The sequence below is a fragment of the Takifugu rubripes genome, chromosome 13 (genome assembly GCF_901000725.2).
Source record: "Takifugu rubripes chromosome 13, fTakRub1.2, whole genome shotgun sequence".
Taxonomy (NCBI): Eukaryota; Metazoa; Chordata; class Actinopteri; order Tetraodontiformes; family Tetraodontidae; genus Takifugu; species Takifugu rubripes.
Genome location: NC_042297.1, coordinates 15,699,252 through 15,721,023, shown reverse-complemented (window position 1 = coordinate 15,721,023; position 21,772 = coordinate 15,699,252). Strand labels below are relative to the sequence as shown.

General features: G+C 40.9%; 1 protein-coding gene across 10 annotated transcripts in view; it reads right to left on the bottom strand.

Annotated features, from left to right (window-relative positions):
- The window catches only part of baz2ba (bromodomain adjacent to zinc finger domain, 2Ba), a 53,792-nt gene that overhangs the window by 12,497 nt on the left and 19,523 nt on the right, over positions 1-21,772 (bottom strand). For 5 of the 10 annotated variants that reach the window (XM_011610074.2, XM_011610069.2, XM_011610071.2 and 2 more), the window contains exons 3-15: positions 11,588-11,770; positions 8,318-8,509; positions 8,077-8,235; positions 7,674-7,870; positions 7,364-7,570; positions 6,673-7,275; positions 5,071-5,815; positions 3,968-4,237; positions 3,291-3,351; positions 3,083-3,191; positions 1,949-2,050; positions 1,198-1,420; positions 641-733 (exon numbers count right to left, since the gene is read on the bottom strand). In XM_011610074.2, coding sequence (XP_011608376.2) covers positions 641-733; positions 1,198-1,420; positions 1,949-2,050; positions 3,083-3,191; positions 3,291-3,351; positions 3,968-4,237; positions 5,071-5,815; positions 6,673-7,275; positions 7,364-7,570; positions 7,674-7,870; positions 8,077-8,235; positions 8,318-8,509; positions 11,588-11,768 — 3,142 coding nt within the window. In that variant the 5' untranslated portion in view covers positions 11,769-11,770. The remainder of the gene's footprint in view (positions 1-640; positions 734-1,197; positions 1,421-1,948; positions 2,051-3,082; positions 3,192-3,290; positions 3,352-3,967; positions 4,238-5,070; positions 5,816-6,672; positions 7,276-7,363; positions 7,571-7,673; positions 7,871-8,076; positions 8,236-8,317; positions 8,510-11,587; positions 11,771-21,772) is intronic. The other 5 variants (XM_011610078.2, XM_011610073.2, XM_011610075.2 and 2 more) reach the window with 2 other exon arrangements.

The following is a 21,772-nucleotide window of genomic DNA, read 5'->3' as shown; positions in this document are numbered from 1 at the left end:
AACTGCAGTAGCACCACCACCAGCATATGTGTCAGGAATGCAGCTTTGACAAGACTGTTTACACAAGAAATTGATGACTAGAGACCAAGGACAGCTATGACAAATGCTGTTACAGCATTAACCACCATGAAGGCAAAGACTGGAATTTGACAAGGGAATGCAGTACTTCACTCAGATATGAAGATAGATAGTTCACAATTCTAATCAAATATGTGCTGAGGATCTTAGTATCCATAATGGACATCAGGTAGCGTCTCCGACTTGAACTAAACGCTACGAATGTAATGTGATGTCGTGGAAGAACTATTGATTACACACATTAACATATCGTGTCAGGATTTGGTCTTTCATTTAAGTAGTAAACAATATTAGTGTTTTTATTCCACTGCTCATCTTTTATTCTAGGAGTAATAAAAAAGAAACATGTTTCAAACCAAAGGCTCAGCAGACTTAAGATTAAAGCAGAAAGAAGATTAAAGCTTCTGCTTTAAAGAACATAAATATGTACATGGACACATTTTGGTGGCCCAGCGCACCCAGAGGCCCTTGTCCATAAAGCTCAGTGTGGTTTGAATTGGACAACTGTCCAGAAAAAGTACAAAACATCATACATTTTATGTTCATCTTAAAATAGGTATACCTTGTTGCTTTCGAGCCTCTTTGGCTGCACGTGCCAATGCCTGCTTTTCCAGTTTCCTCATCAGCTTCATCTGGGCAGCCTGCCGGGCTATTTCTGCACAGAGGCAATTGTCAAGGAGCAATTTAAGCACAATATCTAAATGGTAGTGCCTTTTGATTTACTGTGTTTGACTGGGATAATTCACTTAAGTTTGTGCAATTTGGGACAGCGATTTCTCCATGTGAGCTACTATTTTATAATGCGTAAAACTCTCCAATAGCATTTTGAAAAGGGTTACACAAACTACTTCTGTAAAGCTGAACCACTTCAACAGAATGGTATTAAGCCATACAAAATTGTGACATCAGAAAAACACAATAACAAAGCTCGATTACTTAAGAGTTGTGATTCATGGAGGTTTCGACAACAAAAAAACACAGAAGGTAGTTTGACCCCACCATCAAGTGTAATGGACAAAGCAATTCAAAACCATATCAAAACCATTTAAACTGCAACCTTTTCATTGGCAACACCACAACTAATCAAAAACTGATCCCTGATCATATTTGAGCACCGACCTTGAGCCTCTAGTTTGCGCAGAAGTTTGACTTCACTTGGGGTTGGACCCTCAGGTACCAGTGGATTGCCCACATTCGGTGGTCGACCTTTTCTCCGTCGACTACCTTTGGCGTTGTCGCCCATTAACTGCCGCTCAGAATTAGGGGGACGACCCCTACGGCCTTCCATAGCTAAAATACGAGGAATGACTTCTTCTTCCTTCAATAAGCTCCACTGCAAACCCTACAAAAGAAACACAAAAAAATGACAGGTTGGGAAGGCGAGCAAACAATGGAGACCATATTGACTTACATCATATGATGTGACAAAGGAACAGTTTAATCAATAGCTTTGTGGTTGATGTTCTGTTTCAAATGATGTATCACTAAGCTAAACAATGCATTAAATAGGATTAAACTGATCTGTCATTCATCATCTGGAATATCTCTTTCCTCTCAGTGATTGTGGTTTTAAGCTTAAACTTATCTCTACTCTGCTTCCCTTCAGATCTACCAAAAATCATTGTTATTTATCACTATGTATCATAGACATATGACTTGGCATATACTGTATCACTGGCCACCTGTGGAAGTAATGTTATTATTACATGTTTTTTCATGCGCAGTGAAATGTCTATGAACTAGGACTAGTAAGATTTTGGCTTGAATCCCTTCAATGCCCTGTCAGTGACTGCTGCATGAAGCTTTGCTTGCCACTAGATGAAAAGATGAATGGGGATCAGGGTGAGAGAGAGAGATGAAAGGCAGTCACCTGGGGTCCTTCTCTGGCTTCATAGAAGTCACCAACCCTTATCTTTGCACTGAAGCTAAAATTATCACGAGTGAGGCCACTTATTCCATTTCTGGATAGATACTACAGAAGAGAAAATAATAATGCCGTTGGTTTAGGAAGAAAAATGCGAAATTAGCGACATTAAAAAGCAACTGGGAGTGACTATATTGAAGAGAGTGAAGCTATAGTGAGCATCTGTGCATTGTCTAATCATAAAAGCCAGGGGATATAAAAAGAGCAGAAGCTCTTGGAGGAGAAAACGGTTCTAACCTTGGGGTGCACACTTCAAGCCCTTAACTATTTAACCGTGGTAGTACAAAGCTTTCAAGTCTCTGGCAGTGACTGAATAGTACACATTATTTGACCGCACTACAATGACAATAGCTAGTGGAGCGTCTGATGAAGCAGAAAAAGATTTGAAACTAAAATGTGGGCCAAAACTGTGCACCCCAACACTAACAAAGTCTGGATGGGAGAGAAAGTGAGAAAAGTAGTGAATCTAGGAATATCATCTCTGATCACTAGGGTGGGGTGGGGTGATTGCAGCAGGAGTGACACAATAATAAACAAATCTGACACATAAGCAGTGGTTTGAGCAGTGTGAATGAGCAGTGTTACGGTAAAAAACTAGGGAAAAAAAGCACTCGGAGAATACAGACCTCTGCCAAGCAGCAAATTTATCCACATACAGTGACACGCCAATTGTACTGTACTATAGGCAGCAGTAATAAAGGTTTAATAAAAGTTGCTTTATGACCACTATTTTTAATATGACAAATTTAGTTTTGATCTTTGAAAGAACAGATATCAAAATCCCTTAGAAATACGGAACATCACCTAAATTTAATGAGCTCTTCCTTGGCCCATTATCATCATTTACTGAAAATTTTAAATCTGTTGCTAACTTTTTGAATTATTTTGTAGTCAAATTCCAGCCGTCACATAACCTTGGCGGAGGTAATTAAGTAACAATAATGAATTTTGAATGACGTTACTCAAAATAAGCCAACTGTAGTCCTGGATGAAATTTCCACTGCTCATTTGCAAGCATCAAAGCATTTGCTTCTGCATCATGCATGTATACTAAACTGCAGCACTGCAAGGCTGTGGTACCTTCATTACATCTGGGTACTGCCTTAGTTTCTTGCCACAAGGGGCATAGTAAGCCACCTCGCCCTGCGGCCGCCCTGCCACCGTTTTGATTCTTGTTTCTCTCCGCCACCTGGGATTTAAAAAATATAGAAAAGATGTAAGTGTTGCTCAGAGATTGTACATATATTCCATGTTACACAAATTACAAAAAAAGAAACTTCCTACATACCCCAACTCCAGAGGCATCATTAACTCCTTTTCATCCATGACTCTTTTCCTCTTCCCTAAGCCTGTGAAGAAAGAGTTCATCAATCATACCACACACGGTATGACATGACACTTCTTGTGTCTTCTTCAGCAGCATTCATGACCCCTGGATTTAGCCATTTACTGTATGTGAACTCAAATTCATAATCACGCCCTGGTTCAGGAAATGAAATACACACGTTGCTTAGAACAGCTGTTTCTGAAAAATGGCTAGTATGCAGGGCGTGGTTAGCAAGATGCGCAAAATAACATTGCCTTTTATATTTCATCAGTGGAAAAAGCATATGATAGGAAAAACCGGAATGTCTGTTTCGAAGACTCTTGGCAAGCTCCATGTCTGTTTTATCTTACGTGAGTTTTTTTTTCTATGTTGAAATAGGGTGGAAATGAATCTCACTGCTTTGCCAAACAAGTTGTCAGAGCATGTACCTACAAGACCTGAGAGCACGGGTAAGGCTATGTAAACCAACTTCCACATACTGTACCTTTCTCCATAACTTAACAGTAAAGACTTTAGATAAGCTTGTGCATATTTTGAGCCTTTAATGGTAGACTCTTCCAAAACATATCACAAATAAATTAAGTCAAATTATTAAAACCTAATTTCTTACATCACATCATGACTTTGAGACACATTACCTAATGGGGAGGCTAGGCTGTAAGAGGATGAGCCTGGAGAGCTTTGATAGACCAAGGCACTGGAGCTGGACACAATGGTGGGACTTTTGATGACCTGTAGATTTAGTGGAGAGCAGCTGGTAGAGGTGTGATTGGCTGAGGTGTTCAGTAGTTCTGGACCTTTGGTTAGCCGGTGGGGAGTCATCTCCTTTTTAGATGATCCAGACGGCAGCAGCTTTAACTCCTTCACTTTCTTCCCCGAAATGTCACTGTCTGAGTTGCTGTCAGACTCTAAGTTCCAGAAATTAAAGTGAATAGTGAGAATATTGTTCTAATAAAGGAAACATTACAATTAAACCAGACAAAGAGGCAAATAAAGGAATAATCACTCTATCTAAATTTGTACTGTATATTTCAAACACTGCTGACCTTCAGCATTCATTTCTAAAGCTAAAAATGTTATCTGATAATAATGTTTCATAAACAGATCATTATTTCATTGTTAGGGCTGCAATGGTGAAAACAGAGCCAAATTAAAAAATTAAGTGATTAGTTTATCTGCAGCCCTTAGTGGGCTGTGCCCGAGATTTCAAAACATTAAGGCCTACATTTCTGTTTATTTTTAAGAGAGGTTGTACTGAAAAACTGGAAGGAAAACCTCTTTAGTATTAGGTTATTTTTTAATAAAAATGTTAACAATTGCTCCCGGCAAATTAGATTTCTACAAGGCTAATTACAATTGCCAAACCAGTCTTTATCTCCTTATGTGTAGTTTAATTCAATTTTAAAAACTTATTAGAGTTGACATTTCAGCACTGACTTTGAAACAACAAAACCCAGCAGCCTTACTATTTTTTGTATAATTATTCAGAGAATATTACGTTTTGTGCAACAGTCATGCTACAGCCATTAAGTTCTATTATATTTGCCTTCATTACACAATATATGATACTGTGAAGATTCTCAGAAAACAGCAGACATCAATTGATAAAGTACAAAGTACAGCACAGTGCAGGACAATTCTAGAATTCAGGAATTAATTCCTAATTTAGGAATTTTAAAGCATGGATTTAATAATTTGATTTTTTTATTTAATTTTTATTTTCTTGATACCATGTACTAACCTGAGAGACTATCATCAGTGTCTTCTTCATCTTCCTCCTCTTCCTCCAGGTCATCGTCATCATCGTCGTCGTCGTCATCTACTGAGTCGTCAGATTCCTTGTTAGCAGGGAGACCAGCTGTGGGGTTACAAGTCCCAGGAATCCCCACTCCAGGAATTCCAACTCCAGGGATACTGACTCCAGGAATCCCAACTCCAGACTCTCCTCCACGAAACAAATTGACTGGAGACTGTACCAAGTGGTTCTGAGCAAAGCCCTTCCATGAAGCTAAAGGGTCTGTTTGTCCCAACCCCACTGTCTGTCCCTTACTCTTCGGGGTCTTGTTCTTTCTGGATCCATGACCTGTGGCTTGGGGTGAGGTAGTGGGGGGCTGTGACAGAGTCCCAGCCTGGGTCGTTGCTTGGGTCCTGCTGGCCCCTGTGCTTAAATTGACAGGCATTGACCCAGCATCAGAGTCGCACTGAGGTGACTTGCCTTGCGAGGCCAAGTCTTTGCGAGGTTTGGTGATGAGGGCCAAAGGTGCATCCTGAGTGGTGCTTTGGATGACTCCATTAGGGTGGTGAGGTTCAGGGAGCCCCAGGAGGGCACTCGAAAGGAAGAGGTTGGAGTGATTGTTCTGGGGAGGCGTAGGCTGAGCGGGTGGCAATGGCGATGAAGACAATGATGTCCTCTTGGGAGACTTGTTTGGCCCCTGCTGCTGCTTCTTCAGCTCAGATGGGAACGTCTGCCCTTGGGACATGAGAATCTGGAAAGCAAGAAGGAGGAGAGAGAAAGAGTAGGAGTGGCAGGGAGTAAAAGTAGGGGAGGGAGAAAGAGAATGGGAGGCACAAAGAAAAATTAGAGAAGAAAGGGGACAAAGTACAGTTGCTCCAGCTGTCAGTTCTAATCAGTGTTGATTGTTTGAGCAGGTGACAAAACTACAATGCTGAAAAGTGGTACAGTCAACTGTGTCTAAGCTTCTTCCTGAGAAACTGAAAGAGCATTAATGCAATAACCAGAGGCATTGTATTCTGCCAAATTCACAAAAAGAGACACTACAGATCAGCCTGCAAATGTAATTACTTTGTCTGCAGATTTGAACATCTCCGTCACCATTAGTATAATACAACCTGTTTGTCTCTTTTAACATTGATTGCAAGTTTGGTTCGAGCTGTTTTACGCAAAGGCTGGATAGACTTGACATTGTAGATTAAACTGGGTGCAATATGAAGTGAAAATAATCAATTTCACAGATCATGAAATACAGTAACGGAGCTTAAACCACAGGGGGAATTTAGATGGTAGTAAACTTCCCTTTAATGGTAAAATAGAAAAGGGGAAATGATTTTTGTCCGTTTTTTACAGAATACACTAATCAATGTATTTTTCCAATTGATTCTTTTTATATTTTATAATATTACTTCCAAAATGAGCAATATCAGAAGAATTATATCCAGTTAAACAAAATGTATGTTCTTTCTGATGCCAACAACAAATCTTGCCTTAAATAACTAAATGGCTTTATGACTGATAAAGACGACCCCTATATAAGGCAAATTCTGTATTTTTGGCATTCGGTGCAATAATGGATGTTTCAAAAATAACATCGTTGTGATAAATTACCTGTTTGAGCCTGAACTCATTGATCTGTGCAAGTGAGGCTTCTAACTGTTTCCTCTTGTTGGGTTTTCCAGGGCCAGCAGTAGTATGTTGAGATGACTTCACCAAGGGCTTTTGGGAACTTGTCACTGATGAGGTCAAACCAAATGGGTTTGGGGAGGTAGATGGTGGGAGAGTTGAGCGAGGTGGGGAGGGGACAGAGAGAGGCTTAGGGGAAGAGCAAAGAGAGAGGGGTAGGTGCTGCGGAGAAGATGATGGCAGTAGTTTGGGCAGTTTGGGGGACGCAGTGCTGGAGAGTGCCTTTGAAGATGTTGTAAGGGCTATGGGGGAGGAAGTAGGTGAAAGCTCCCTACGTGTTTGTGTAAGGAGTGCAAGTGGTTTTGAGTTAGCAGCCAGGCCAGTGGACTGGATCACACTGAAGTGTTGAGGTGGACCCTCTGTCCTGGACCTGTACTGGGTCATTGGTGATGATTGGGACAGTGCAGGAGGAGAGGCAGCGCAAGGTATGGGCACAAGAGTGGGTGGGTTTGAGGGAATCTTCTTCTCCCGGGCATCTCCATAAAGTGATCTTTCAATCTTTGAAGTTCTATTGCCTTGTAACAAAACCTGACGATCATATATAATAACCTAAATGAGCAAGGATTTATTTCAAATCGACACCATGTTTCTTTCATTATTTCCTATTCCTTCTTACCTTTGATTTCTTTTTTGCCCGCTTCTCAGAGTCTGACAATTCAGTCTGTTTGTCTTCGTCCTCGTCCTCGTCATCCTCATCATCTTCATCATCCTCTGCCAGGTCTTCCAGATCACTGCTAAGGGACCCATCACTTGAGCTGTCTGAGGATGTGCCAGATTCACTGTGGCTTGCCCCAGAGGTGTCTGTCGGCTTCTTTTGTGACTTCTGATGTGAGAGAAAGACAAATTATGGATACATTTTTGTTTATAATTGTTTATAATTTGTCCATATTTTGTAACTGAGGAAGAATTCAAGTCAGAGAACTGGCCTTCTCTTTAGTTTTTTGGATTGGCTTTTCCATCGCCTCCACAGGACTGGTTTCAGTAGGGATGTGATGACTGTTAGAGGAGTCTGGACTTTTAGCAGGTTTGGTCGATGCCTGAACTGGAGCAGAACTGGCAGGAAAACTCCCTGATAGTGTGGTGGGAGGGAAGGCCCCACTTCCATTCACTGCACCATTCACTCCTAATAAAAAACACAAAACAGACTGATTGGCTCTTATCCCACTGTCCTCAAGTAAGACTTTACTACATTTGGGTACAAAATGTATTATGTTTCATTCTGCAGTTAGTTCATAAAAGGCATAAAAGGCTGGTATCCTATCAAACAAGCTACATCAGCAAGGTAAAAGGTCAGTATGTGCAGGTAACAAAAACAAGTTTAACTCTTACCTTTAGGTGGGGCATGGCTATTTTTGCCCGGCATCCTGATTTGAACAGGGCTGGCGCTGTGGTTCGGCTGAATATGAGGGAAGAACGGTGGAAAGCCAATGAAGGAGGGAAGAAAGGCAGCAGCACCTCGTCCATGGGCTTCAGCAGCCCGCCACCACTCTGTGCAAGATAGAGGAGAAGAGAAGATGCAGGATTAAAGATGAAACCAAGTGCTGGCAAAGCAACCATATCTCCATCTTACCAGAAAGGGCTCCAAGCTGAGGATGGGCAGCCAAAGCAGCTGACATGCCCAGGGACCCTAGGCCTCCAAACTCAGGCCTGCTTGCTCCAGCAGAGTAGATGGCTCCGAAGGCTGGGTGGTTGACAAGAGGGAAGGCACTTGACAATGTGGAGCCAATGAAGGGCTGCTCTCCTGCGGCTCCAAACAGACGGCCTGGAAACAGACACATAGTTCATGTTTTCAGTTTTCAAATCCTTGATTTATTTGGCTTTTCATATATTACAGCATAGTCATTTAATGGCCACATATCACAAGATTTTACAAAATGCAGTTCAGACAAGTGGTGACTTTTCTTTTTCACTCTAGTGTCTAACTGGATTTCTAAGTGTTTGTTTGTTTTTCCACTAAAACACTTTTTCCTGTGTTTGGTATATGCCTGGAATGAAAAGTAGTTGTTGTGCCTTCAACACAACTGTTAATGGTTGTAGGTTTATCCATAATTTAATATTCCTAATTAATATTAATCTTAAACAGCTTTGAAGATGTTTTCTATAAACCTGATGACACAAAAAATAACCTGTTACTTAAAGAATTACCTTAATCTTCAGTTCTGAAAGTGTAGCTGCTACCTAACTTTAAAAGCCAACTTTACTGTTTATAACCAAGTTCACTGATTTTAGTGTACCATAATGTTTATTTCTGTACAATGAAACATGCCTTTGTTTTCAGTGTCAGAACATTCTGGACCGTGACAAAGACATTCTCAGTGAGGAAAGTGTGTTTGTAAAAAGGCATAAAAAGCTAACCTCCTTCAATCCTTTTGGCATTCAATTTCAGCACAGAAGAATACTTCATCAACATCATCATCATCTAGCATTTTCCTGAGCACAATCATTTCTGGCAAGGGCGACTGCCACAAATTACCTCCTCCCAGAGTCAGATGCAATTTGGTGTGAGCATATTTCATGCAAATTCAATTTCTATTCCAGAAAAGGAGAGCAGGCCTGTCTGATGCCTCTGCATAAGCCAGGTAATACATGGGCAAAAAAGTGATGACGGTAGAAAAGGAAAATGTTGTACACAGTGCAGATGAAAATGTCAAACCACTATACACCTGCAACATCCACCCAAGTGTAAGACCGACACAGGGGCTCAGTTTGTCTACGGGAATACAGTTTAAAATCTAATTATATATAGGTATAATAAAGTCAGTTATACTGTGAGTGGCCCATATTGCTGATCAAACAGTAAGACTGTGAATGAACATCATTCTACACATGCCTCTTGATTAGTTTTGCAAGGTGAAAATGAAAGGGTTTTAGTCGTGTCTCCTCAGTTCCCTCAGTGAGTATCCATTTTTCTGTTGTTCCAAGGCCTCTTTTTACCATGAAACAGGAAAATATGCCTATTGAATGTCATTAGAATATGCTGAATATGTAAAGGCTGCCTTGCCCGCGTCAGCTAGAGGATACAAAGATAAACGACTGCAACGCAACCCCCAGAATGGCCAGCAACAGCATTCACTGCTGCCTAGGGTGTCCACCTCTCCCTCACATAAGTATTTCCTTTCTCGGCAAAGCAAAATGCCTTCTTAATATTAATACTGGCTTCCTGAAGGCAAATAATTAAATCTAAAAACATAAAGTGAGGAGGAAGCACAGGAAACACATATACTTCGGATTACCTTCTTTCTGTTCCTCTCTCTGCATGTGTCTCTCACTCTCCTACTCCTGCGCCTTCTTTCACATTCTGTTTCAATCCCTCCTCTACTCTGACAAACTGCACCGCCTGCTTTTTTCATGTTTGGATGCTGCCGAAGAGGGATTAATTTGTTGTTTGTTGCAGTCAATCAAATTTCCACAGACAGATTTAAGTTAATTGCATCCGTGAGTTGATCCCAGAAGAAGACAGTGCTACAAGCGGTGATCAGCTTTTATTCTCCAAGTGATATCCTCATCAATGACATGCACACACACAGTATGTGTCCTATTTTATATTTCATTTCAAGTGATTTTGGCACATCTACAAAATATATTTAACTCCTGCTGAGTTTGTGATGCCAGTATATCTCTGCCAAATGTAATTGATGTTAAATGATTACATATATGCTTCCTTTATGCTCCGATACCTGAATATATGCATTGCTCTCATGCATAAATGAATGTAAAATATAAATAAATATGAAATAAATGAGGCTGACCAAAGAACAAACAGGCCAGTGTTGCCTAGAACATGCAGTACATCAGCCCTGCCTCTTAGTATTTCATCTAAGAGGCAGGGCTTGGTCCAAAATTGCTTATCTTGAAAATCTGAACACACGTAAAGGCACGGAGGGATAAGACGGATGTATAATACATAAGGAGAAGATGCTCTTAACAGTTTGTTCTTTAGGGCAACACTGATAAAATGGAAAATAAAACAAGAGACTTTATTTTGCTCTTCTTTTTGTAACTGAGAAAAGACAACAAACTGCGAAAGCAGGATGTGCTCTTCACTGTTTCATAAAAGCTTGGATTGTGCCTTTGTGAGTGTATGTGCATGTGTGAGAGAGAAAACCTTTAAACAAAACATTTAAAAAAAAGGAACTATGAAAGTGAGCAATTGATTTGGTTTCACAGGGGATGTTTGAGAAACACACACAGATACAGGTACACATACACTCTCTCGAATGAGAAACACACATGGTCTTTTTGTCTAATATATAGAAAGGTAGCTTGATCCTGGCTATAGGACAGGGCTGACCAGACACTGAGTGGCTGACAAATGTTAAATCATGCAGGCAGAGGCGCTCTCGGACTCGCTCACTCTCTTTCTTTCTCCGTCTCTCTCACACACACACACACACACACGTGCACGCACGCACGCAAGCATGCATGCACAGTGTCGTGCTGAGCTTGACACTGAGGCAGCTGGAGCCAGAGAGCTGAAGGTTGTCAGGAGACATGGCAAAGCATGTGTGTTTTTCTCACACAAAAGAGCCCCCTAATTGTTTGGGATTCATTAATGCAGAAGCTTTTCAATTGCAACCCAAGCTGTCAGGGAAAAAAAATCTTTGTAGTTAGAAGATGAGGTGTATTCACACAGGCTAGAAAATAACTGTATAATTAATACTGGAGGAAACTCATTTTTCATGGTAAAGAAATGAGGAGGACGCTGAATGCTATCAAGACATGAAAGTGACCATATTTGAGTCTTGTGTTATGGAAAGTGTGTGTGCTTGTATCTTCTTCCTCTGTGAGCACAGCTTTTGACAGGCAGATGATCGACGAAGAAAGAAAAGGTGCTTCTTACCAGAGGTGCTGAGGGTGGATCCCAGTGTTGAAGGGCTCGGGGCCAGGCTACTCTTAGGATGAGGAGCGGGGGACGATGAAGAAGAGGAGGAAGAGGAGGAGGATGAAGAGGCCGCAGGGGAGGAGGTGCGAGCAGCAGACAGGGTGGGCGCAGGGGAGGCCAGCCGCTCTCCAGACTCCATATCTGTCAAACACAATCCAATCAGCAGGGTTACAATAGCAAAGCACACCCATCCGTACACTTGCAAACACACATGCTTAAACACACACACACACACAGATGCACACACACCAATGAATACTGTCACACCTACACAGCATGTTCTAGCAAATGCATGTGCACACACACATCTTCTGACACTTTTGCTTTCACATCTCACTTCCCCTGAACAATATTTCTATTTAGCCATGCTCACTGGCTCCCGTGCCACCATTGATTCTATAAGAGGTAAAAAGGAGGCATCTGTAAAGGTTTTGAAAGTAGAAGACAAGGCAAGTTTTTGAGTTGTGCTTTCAAAAAAAAAAAAAAGCCTGAGAGTTGTGTTGTGCAACAAGAGCTGTTCTGCACAGAGCTCACTTAGCCGATGTTGATGTGGGATTTTTGGACTGGCACAGATAGCAAAACAACAACAATGGAACCAAAATAGGCATTTCTTTTCTGTCATCCCCTCTTCCTGAGACACACAAGGTAAAATCTGCCATCAAACTCACATGTAAGCCACATTTGGCGAACAGGATGCGTTCACACTCTCTTGATAAAAAGGCCTGTCATTTCAATTTAAGAGCTCTTTGAGGCCGTTAAAGACGACATTGCTCTGCGTCCTTTCAGTTGGAAATAGAAGTAAACAAAGAGGCTTTTAAATGATGGTTGCATTAACCAGCACAACAACTTTCCATTATCAGTCAAACAGTCATCACGCCAGCCATTATCAGCCCAAAACAACATCAGATATATTTGATCATCCTGCAACCATATTTTTGGGGTTTTTGTTTTGGTTGTTGTTTAACTTAAATTCCACACTGTTTACAAAAAAGGTGCACAAACAGTGCCCACACTATTAACTCTACTAGTTTCAAAGCGTGCATATTTGTGCACACGTGAATACACACTTCACAGGGTTCAACCACACAGCAAACACACAAAAACAGACACAAAATCACGTCCCTGTCTATCACATCCACCTGACTCTTTCTCTCTCTCTTCTTCTCTGCCTGACACTAATCCAGGACAGAAAATCCCCTTCAAAAGCACAGTTTGCAGATTGTGTTTTACAGGCAGGCTTTGTTATTGTGTCATTACACATAAACATTCTCTGCCTCCATCTCTTTTTCCTTCCCTCTCTCCTGCCACCCCTCCACCACCCTCCCTCCCTCCCTCCCTCGCTCCTCTGCAGTGGGAGCAGAGCCACTGATTAAATCTCTGAGACAAAAGCTGCTATCCTCTGAATATCAAGTATCAGCCTTTCGCCAGGAGCAACACTGACAAGAGAGAGGGAGAGTGGGAGAGGGAGAGGCGAGGATGACAAGAAAACCTGCTGCAGTCCGCGGGGAGGAGGCTGGTGTGCCATCGGACAGCCATGACTGCTACTGCTGCATTGAAAAGATGGTGGTTGTGTAATTACTAGGAAGGTCAAAGGTCCTTTGAGAGGCCTCTCGTGCAAGGTGACAGGATTTAGGTGAAGGGAACAAATTATCAATCCAAAGAGGAGATAAATTAATCTTTCACACACGTATATTCTTTTTTTTTTTTTACATTTTTAGCTCGGTATCTGAAGAGTTTTATCAATCCTTGACGGTAAATGGTTGTCACACTTTGTGCTCCATCACTCTGACTGTCACCCTTTAAATGTCATGTTAGGGTGGAGAAAAAAGGAATCTTTCAGTTGACAAAGAGAGCACAGGTTTTCTTTCTCGTGGTTGTACCAGGGAAAATGTAAGTATCATTAGAAGTGTGATGAAAATGCAAAGAAGCTGTGGCCCTTCGTAATTATCATAATGCACGTGAAAACAAAAGGCTTGTGTCTCTGAGGACGAGCCAGCTTATGTGGTGTCAGCTGGTAAGTGAAGCGGCTCATTCCCTACCTTTTCAGAGAAGACATACTGAGAAAGAAGGACAGAATACAGCTAGAAAAAATGATGGGGAGAAGAGATAAGCGAGATAATGCAGTCTGATTTTGTTGTGGGAAAAAGATGTGAAAGGATAGAAGAGAAGAGGATGAAAGACAGGCTTTAAACCATTCCTGTCATTTCTCAATATCTGCACTTAATGTCTCGCCTTGTCAAAACTTGATGATGTGAATAGAATTGATTTCCTCCCTAACAAACAACAAAAAAAGCAATCCCTTCTTTGCAGAGGTGTAAAGCAGACCGATCCTCCCCCTCATCTCTTTTCATCTTGCACATTTTCTCAAAGGGCCTCTTTCTGGGATGAGAGATGGAGGGAGAGAGGACAACTGGGGGAAAATGACTGCAAGGCAAGGCCATCCTCTACCGACAACCACAGACTGATCACTTAGTGCAATTAAAACTAATAACAATAATAAGATTGGGTCCAACAATGTACCACCAAATGCACAGCCACAACAATGATTACAACAATAATGGAGTGCCAAGGTATTTAAGGATCCAATCCTGACTTAATTAAGAGAAATTAAAATGGATTTAGCATCAGAATTAGCTTGATTTTATAGGTAATTAACAGCTACCACAGCGGTGGCATAAGGCAAGCATTATGATCTCTGAGAATTGTTAAATCAATTCCATTTGAACGGCATCGGCCAATCAGCACTGAGCAGTGGAACCAGAAACTGCACGTCTGGTAGATGCACGTAGAGACAGGATTCATGCTAATGGACAAACTATGATTTATAAAGTGTTTTTCAGTGCTGAATTCAGAGTCTAGTCCCCAAATAGACAACAGCACCCGACTGTCAGTACATGCAGCTAATAGTGGCTGGATGCAGGAGATAGACTAAACAGCACTGTGCCTTTATGACTGCATGTCGCCTTAATATAGGAGCCGTCACATGTTAGTGTCATGTGACGAAAGCCGCACTATTCATAGGGGAGATGGAGTGTGTACATTTGGTGGTGATGTAATGGCCTATGTTGCCTGGAATGTGGCATTACATCACGCATTTGCTTTGCAAGAGTTGTGTGTCTGTGTAACTGGATGTAATGATCTCTGGTACACTCACATATACTAATAGAGGTGTGTTTGCGCGTATGTGTCACGGACTCAAACTACTCAACCCGCTGTGCGTCTCACTTCTGCCCCTTTTCTCCTCACCCCTTCAACACGCAAAACACACACATACACATGCACACAGTAACAGATGGCTGATACTAACTGAGATAATCCGCCAACAGAGTCATCAGCATGGATCAGTGGTAATCAGAGTGTGGACACAATGTCTCTTCTCTAGCCGTAATGGAAGGAGCGCCTGGCGCAAGAGAAAGGAAATGCATTATTCCCCATGATGCCCTGACCCCATTCAAAGACACATGGTGGCTCCCAGCTCTTTCTTTTTCCTCTCACTGAAGCTGACAAAGAACATATCATCGTTGCCTCCACAACATTCATTTTCTCCTCTGGATCTCATTCACCCGGGCTTTTATTTTTGATCTGGGACTGCTATTTAGCTGTATCCTGCTAACAAGAGAAATGTCAACATGAAGCAAGTGTCAATGGGAAGGTTTCTACTGAACTGAACTGAAAAACACTGAATTTGATCAGTGCAACTCAAAAAAATCATAAATACATATATAGACACACTCAATTTTAGACATGTCAGCGTGGTCAAGATATCGGGCTAAGGTTCAAACTGAGCATCAAATATAGCTTTTATTTAAACACATACTGAGAATTGATCACATTACTTAGGTATCCATAAGCTCTTCCCTTGGTTACATGGTAGAATCAAGATGGCTCTTTTCTTCTGTATATTGTTTAAATATAGGTTTCTGAGATAGTAAAACCTACAAATGTTAATGAGGGACCATCTTAGGCACAACATGTACATGTTTGTATCATCCTGAATAAAGCACACATGCATTAAGACCCCTTTTCCATCACCCCGTCATCCCCCCTCCCTGCAAACACAGCAGTAGCCAGGAAATGACATAACCGGGCATCTTAGTGAAAATTATGTGACAACAACCTTTGTCCAGAGTCAAACACCAGCTCAGAGAAAATAATGAAATAAAAAAGGCAGCCCAACACCTGCAGCACCACAAAGTCTACACTGTGAAAGCACAGGATATCAGTATCATTGATAAATTCCCAAATTGCAGATTGATTATTATTAGCATTTTAATTACTAATTTTCTATATCTGTAGAATTTAAGTGCTTTGAAAAAACAAACATGGTCATAGCCAAACATGAAAGGAGAACAGAGCCCCAAGCTTTGAGAGGTCTGTGTAGGTGATAACAACAAGGATGACTTGGACTCCTCCCTCTGCTCCACTCCTGCCCAGTGACAGATGGCAGAGGAGGGCACACAGGGGATGGGCACCATCTCTCGCCCCGCCCTGGCTCTGCTTCTGGCCACAGGTCTTATTACAGCCACACTATTGACTTTAACACTGGATCCTACCACACTAGACCTGCTTAATCCCTGCCAGTGCAAAAGGTAATGATATGGCTCATGCGTTGCGAGTGCTGCATAGAGCACAGTGACAGAGTTTCCAGCTCCCAGTATTCACTGGGCAAAACACGTAGATATCCATGTCGCTGTAAGAGGCTTAGATAGAATATAAAACCAAATGGCATGCCACACACGCTCTGTATATTTTTAAAATGACAAGAAATCAGCTCTTGCAAAATGGTTTATTTGCCTTTTTTGAGCATACTGTAGATGCCAAAGGCTGGAATCAACACCCCTACTCACCATCCGGCTCTGTTGGCTTCCCAGTGACAATAATGTGATTTTGGGACATGGTGATGACTCGGTGGAGGGGAATAGGATAGGCTTGTCACTTGTGTTTGATGTCAAACCTATGTGTGACGGAATAGTGCTACTCAGCTCAAACAGACATAGCATTACGCCCATTTCCAGGCAATAAATAGAAGAGAAGAAGATGGTTGTCATGTGAGTCTGAGTGTCTGCACATATTTGTTACAGATGCCTGTCCACATACACAGAAGTATAACTTAAATTCTAAATAAGGAGTAAACTAGAAGAGAAACAGAATTCTTCATCCCTGATTCACATTCAGATCTGCATCCAGCCAAAGCTAATTATTCTCCCCATGGTAACCTGGCAGGGTCTTCACATCAAAAAATCACAAGTGTGCATCAGGCAATCATCCCTGATGAATCTGCCCTTCTCCCTCTGCTAGCCACTCACATGTGTCTGTCAGTCCCATTGCTCATTACAATTTTTATGCAAACTGAACCAGATCTGGCTGCATGTGTCTTCAAGAGGTTTTAATGACTTTAGAGCAGCGTTGGTGGCATACGCCAACATCATCTCAGTGCTCCAGAGTTCTGCAATGCGCATGTACGTCCACACACATTCTCTCTTTCACCACATACATTATAGGCAAGTTAAGTGGTAAACCAATGCCCGCTGAGGTTATTTACCATTTAGATTACAGACTGCAACATTTTACATAGCTCTGCTCCAATTTCTGCAATAGAGTGGCAACATAAAGAACAAAACTGATGACTTGCAAAAGACTTACCCTGAGGCCTTAAACAACTTGTCTCACAGCACAGTACATTCTAACCAAGGCACATAAAATTCTCCCAAAGCCACAATATTTGTAAAATAAAGCAGTACTAAATCAGCTAACAATCTCAAATTCAAATGTGGACAATTACAACCTGTTTTCCTGATTAACTGTGATTGCTATATAAGGATAGCAGCCAACATTTCAATGCATTCAGGAAACAAAAAGTCTGGGATATGAAATGCCGTTAGTTATCAAGTCGTATCAAAGGTCTACGGAGGGAATCGGGGTGGGGTTCTGACTGCAGTACTCCAGATATGCATAATGCAAATGATGTGCATGTCAAATCGAAAAACAAACTGACAGTGACAGAACAATGGAGTAGCCGGTGAGAGGCAAGTCTTGCTTCAGTAACAGTTACAGGTTCTTCCAGCTATCTCCATGAGAAGATTCCACTTATAGCCGTGTTGTTTTGGTAAAACTTTACATGCTGGTAATAACTGATGTCAATCTGCAAACATGAGAAAATGCAAGCAATCAGTGTGAAGACAGGATCGTCTAATTAATGTAGCGTAAACAACCCAGAAGCCTGGATTCAGGTGAAAATAAGTGACGTGTGGGCTCCCTGCAACGGGCTGGCAACCTGTCCAAAGTGTATTCTTGTCTCTCACCTGGTGACTGTTGAAACATTCTCCACCTTCAGCCCCAATTAGACTTGAGTGACATTCAGCAGAAAACAAGATTGATGGATTATTGTCTGGGGTATTTTGGTTTTTTTTCAAACTTACACTGTATTTGTGGAAGCAATGCTTGATTTTTGTATTTTCAAATTATCAAAGTCAATATTAGCTGCAACTAATTTAAATATTTAAACATTTAAATAGTTCCTGGTTTGTTTTAACGGTCATACATGGTATTAAGTCCACCTCCTGTTTAGCATTAAAGTAAAAGCTACACTACCATACAAGAGTTAGAAGAAGAGGTCAATATTACATTTGTAATTTTTGTTCCAGTCGTACGTAAATCACAACATTTTGGTTTGTTTTGTCTTGGTGACGGAAATGTAAATGTTGCTAAGCTGACTCAACATGCAAATGTTGCCAATATCCCTGCCTAAATGCTGGGTTCATCTCTTCTGCAGCACCTCATGTTAACACCTTTCACCAGCCCCATCTCTGCACTCCTTTTCTACGCTTTACCCTTTCAGTGAAATTTAAATGAATAACAACGGCTCCATGATGACTTCATTTTAAGACTCTGGCTTTTGTTGAAAGCCAACAGACAAATCCTAAGTAAAGGTAAACAAGCCTTTAACATCGGCTAGTAAACAGACAACATGTTGGGTGATTACAATGGAAAACAGCACAGTTTTACACGTGTGTTGGAAAACTGACATCAAATGAGGGTATTAAAAGCTATTAAGTAGTTTTAGAACAACAATCTGCCAACAAAAGCTGTGGTGAAAAAAAAAAAACCCCACCAGTGTTAAACTCAATATGTCAATCATTTGTATTTCTGTTCAAATGGCTTCTTTACTTAATGTTAAAAATGTGAAAATGACTGTCTGGAATAGAACGGTGTCATATTGACAGAAAGGGAGGTAAAGCAGCGGGCATTCAGCCACTCTGTTCTGCTTCACTGCAACACGGGAGGGAGGCCATCGCGGCCACACAAGCACGCACGCACGGAAGCTCGAGCTCACGCAGATGTAAAACACACATAAAGGCATTTACACACAGGCAAGCACACACTTGCGCAAATGCACACACCCTGATACTCTCTTCCCACTGCTCCCCCCATGCATCTCTCTCTCCCTCCCTCCCTCCCAAACACACACACACACGCACGCACACACTGAGTGCAGCAGGTGAGGTGCCAGCACATCACAGCGCTGCCATTTTTCAGTGTCTTGCTCAGGGAGAAGCGCTCTGACATTTTATGAAGCACTCTGCAGAAATCAGCAGCTTGTAATGGCGGCTGGACTGTCACTCCTTTTTACTATTCACACTCCCTCTATCTGCCTTCCACACGTTGCTTTTAAGATATAATCTTCCTTGATTAGCATAATCTAATCAATTTAACAAAATTGGCTTTTAATTACAAAGTGCAATCTCTTTCTCTGTTTAAGCTTTAAGTGGCTTTTGCACTCATTTGTGGAAAAAAAACTGGAAAAGCAAAACATTAGCTAGAAGTAGGAAAATATTTATAACAACATTGATTTAAGCAAATGATCAAAGTGTCTGAAATGTATAATTATCAGGAAAGATATTTAAACCAAGAGAAACTCTGGTGTAATAATTGGGGCCGATCCCTTCAATACAATCCTTTTTATTGTTTTGACAGCAATTTTATTTGGCAGGATCAGTGGAATGAAATGTGACAAGTGGTGTGTGATGTGTTGGGGTGTGATATTTAAATATCATCTATATTAGCCCTTAAAGGGATCTCTGTTAATATAATTGCACATGCTTACAGGAAAGGCCTCATTATTACTGCATTTTTCATGAAAAGTCAGGGATTTATAATCATGGTTAACATTTTGACATACTGGTGTGCCTGATGAGTTCTTTCTTGAACAATGATTAACGGTAAAAGACATTCAAAACCACTACTACACGTTACGATTTCGATATTAGCCATTGTGACAATGAAGACATTACAGTTGCCGTTGAGCCTACAGAAGTTTACAAAAGAAGTTGGGCAACCAGCGGCCTGTGGCCTGGCAATCCACAGCAGCCTCAACCAAACTTTGTTCCCTCTAGTTGCACCAAAAGCTAGAAATTTAAAAAAAACCCCAAAAAAACCTAGGAATAATATGCCCGGAGGGAAAATGTGATTCAACTTGAAATATGTGGGAAGTGTCAAGGCCAAATCTCTCTGTGTAGGCGATGCTATAAACCCTAAACTAAGCCGATTTCATTAATGTGACATTAGCATTTGTAATGAGAAAAGGGGGAAAGACCCTTGGGACATTTTTGTACTGTTTCAAAAGTCTCAGACGCGCATGCATGCCCACGCACACTCAATAGCATATACTATATATGCAGAAACATGCAATGTAAAGAAACATACAGTACAAAAAAAGCAAATACTTCACACACCTCTGACACAAGATTCACAAAATAGAGTCAAAACAAAGAAAAATGTATTGTTTTACATCATTGTTTATAAAATTCAGGTCAATCCTAACAGGAAAAAACAGTCAAAGCAAATCACTTGTGCATTCATCTTGCCAACACATGGCTGTTGTGATCCCACACATGTGATGCAGGAAGATCCCCTCTCCTTGTCCACACAGTAGTAAAATGTTCTTGCAATGCTGGCAAGGATTTTTATGTTGATTTCTTTCTGGTTACGTGATCTGGAAGTGTTTAATTGACTTATATTGAGCAACAGGTTTCTGAATTAGGGCAACTAAATTTAACAACATCACAATGAGGCATCACTCAAAAGAGGTATTTATTAGAATATTTGCTACTTCTTAATGTGTAAACTAAAGGTCCTTATTTGATCAGAATATGCCTGCATTTAAGTTAAAGGGTATGACATCAAATGGCCCATTTATAAATCTTTCCATGGTCACATAATTGAAACCTCTATTGACTTCTTAAGTTTTGGTTTGAAGTAAAAAATGTCTTGCTCTGCATTATTTACTACATGACTACATAATTCCACCAGATAAACTGTTCTGCAGTTTTTCTTTAATAATGATCTCAGCTTTAATTACCAGTAGCAATTTGGTTATGCATTTTTTTTATGTATCAGTATTAATTATTTCATTTTAATGCATTTTTTATTTATAGTCATGCCATGGCAAAGCATTAAGAAGAGAACATGAAGCAGACCCTGCACAGATCAGAATGAAGTAATTACTTAGACATGGATAGTTGTAATAAATATTAACTATTTTCTCCCACAGGTCTGTAATTAGTAGTTTTTCTTTTACTTGCGACTTTAATAAAGCCTGGCAAATGATTATAAACAGCATGTAACTAAGAAATCGGTGCTTATTTCTAAATATTTAAGGTCATAAATAAAGGCTGCTGAAATTGTCTTGAACAGCTTCTGATTTATTTCCCTCTCTCTCACTATCACACAGGCAATTCGCTAAGTTTATCTTTTCAAATGACATAATTTGAGGCTGTACATCTGAACATAGATTAAAAATATGGTGTGAAAATTTTACACATGTCCCTTGCAGACAGAATGAAATAAAATCTGAACATCACATCATTAGTAAATAGACTTCACATTGCCGTCGTTGCTACTATCACCTTTCTGGTCCTCCAACAGGACATTTTTGCTTCCCTCAGGGCGCAAACGTAGAAAAAGCGGTAAAGTCCCGCAGTGCCTTTAAATGAGTTTGTCACACAAGCAATGGGCCACTTTGATATGCTTCGGAATATTCGCGAAATAGAGTACCCTTTCCCGTGACACGGCCCTGTTTCCTGTGTCACCCCATGGCTTAAAAGAGATTTCCCTCTTAAAAAATAGAAATTGAGCCTCTCCTGC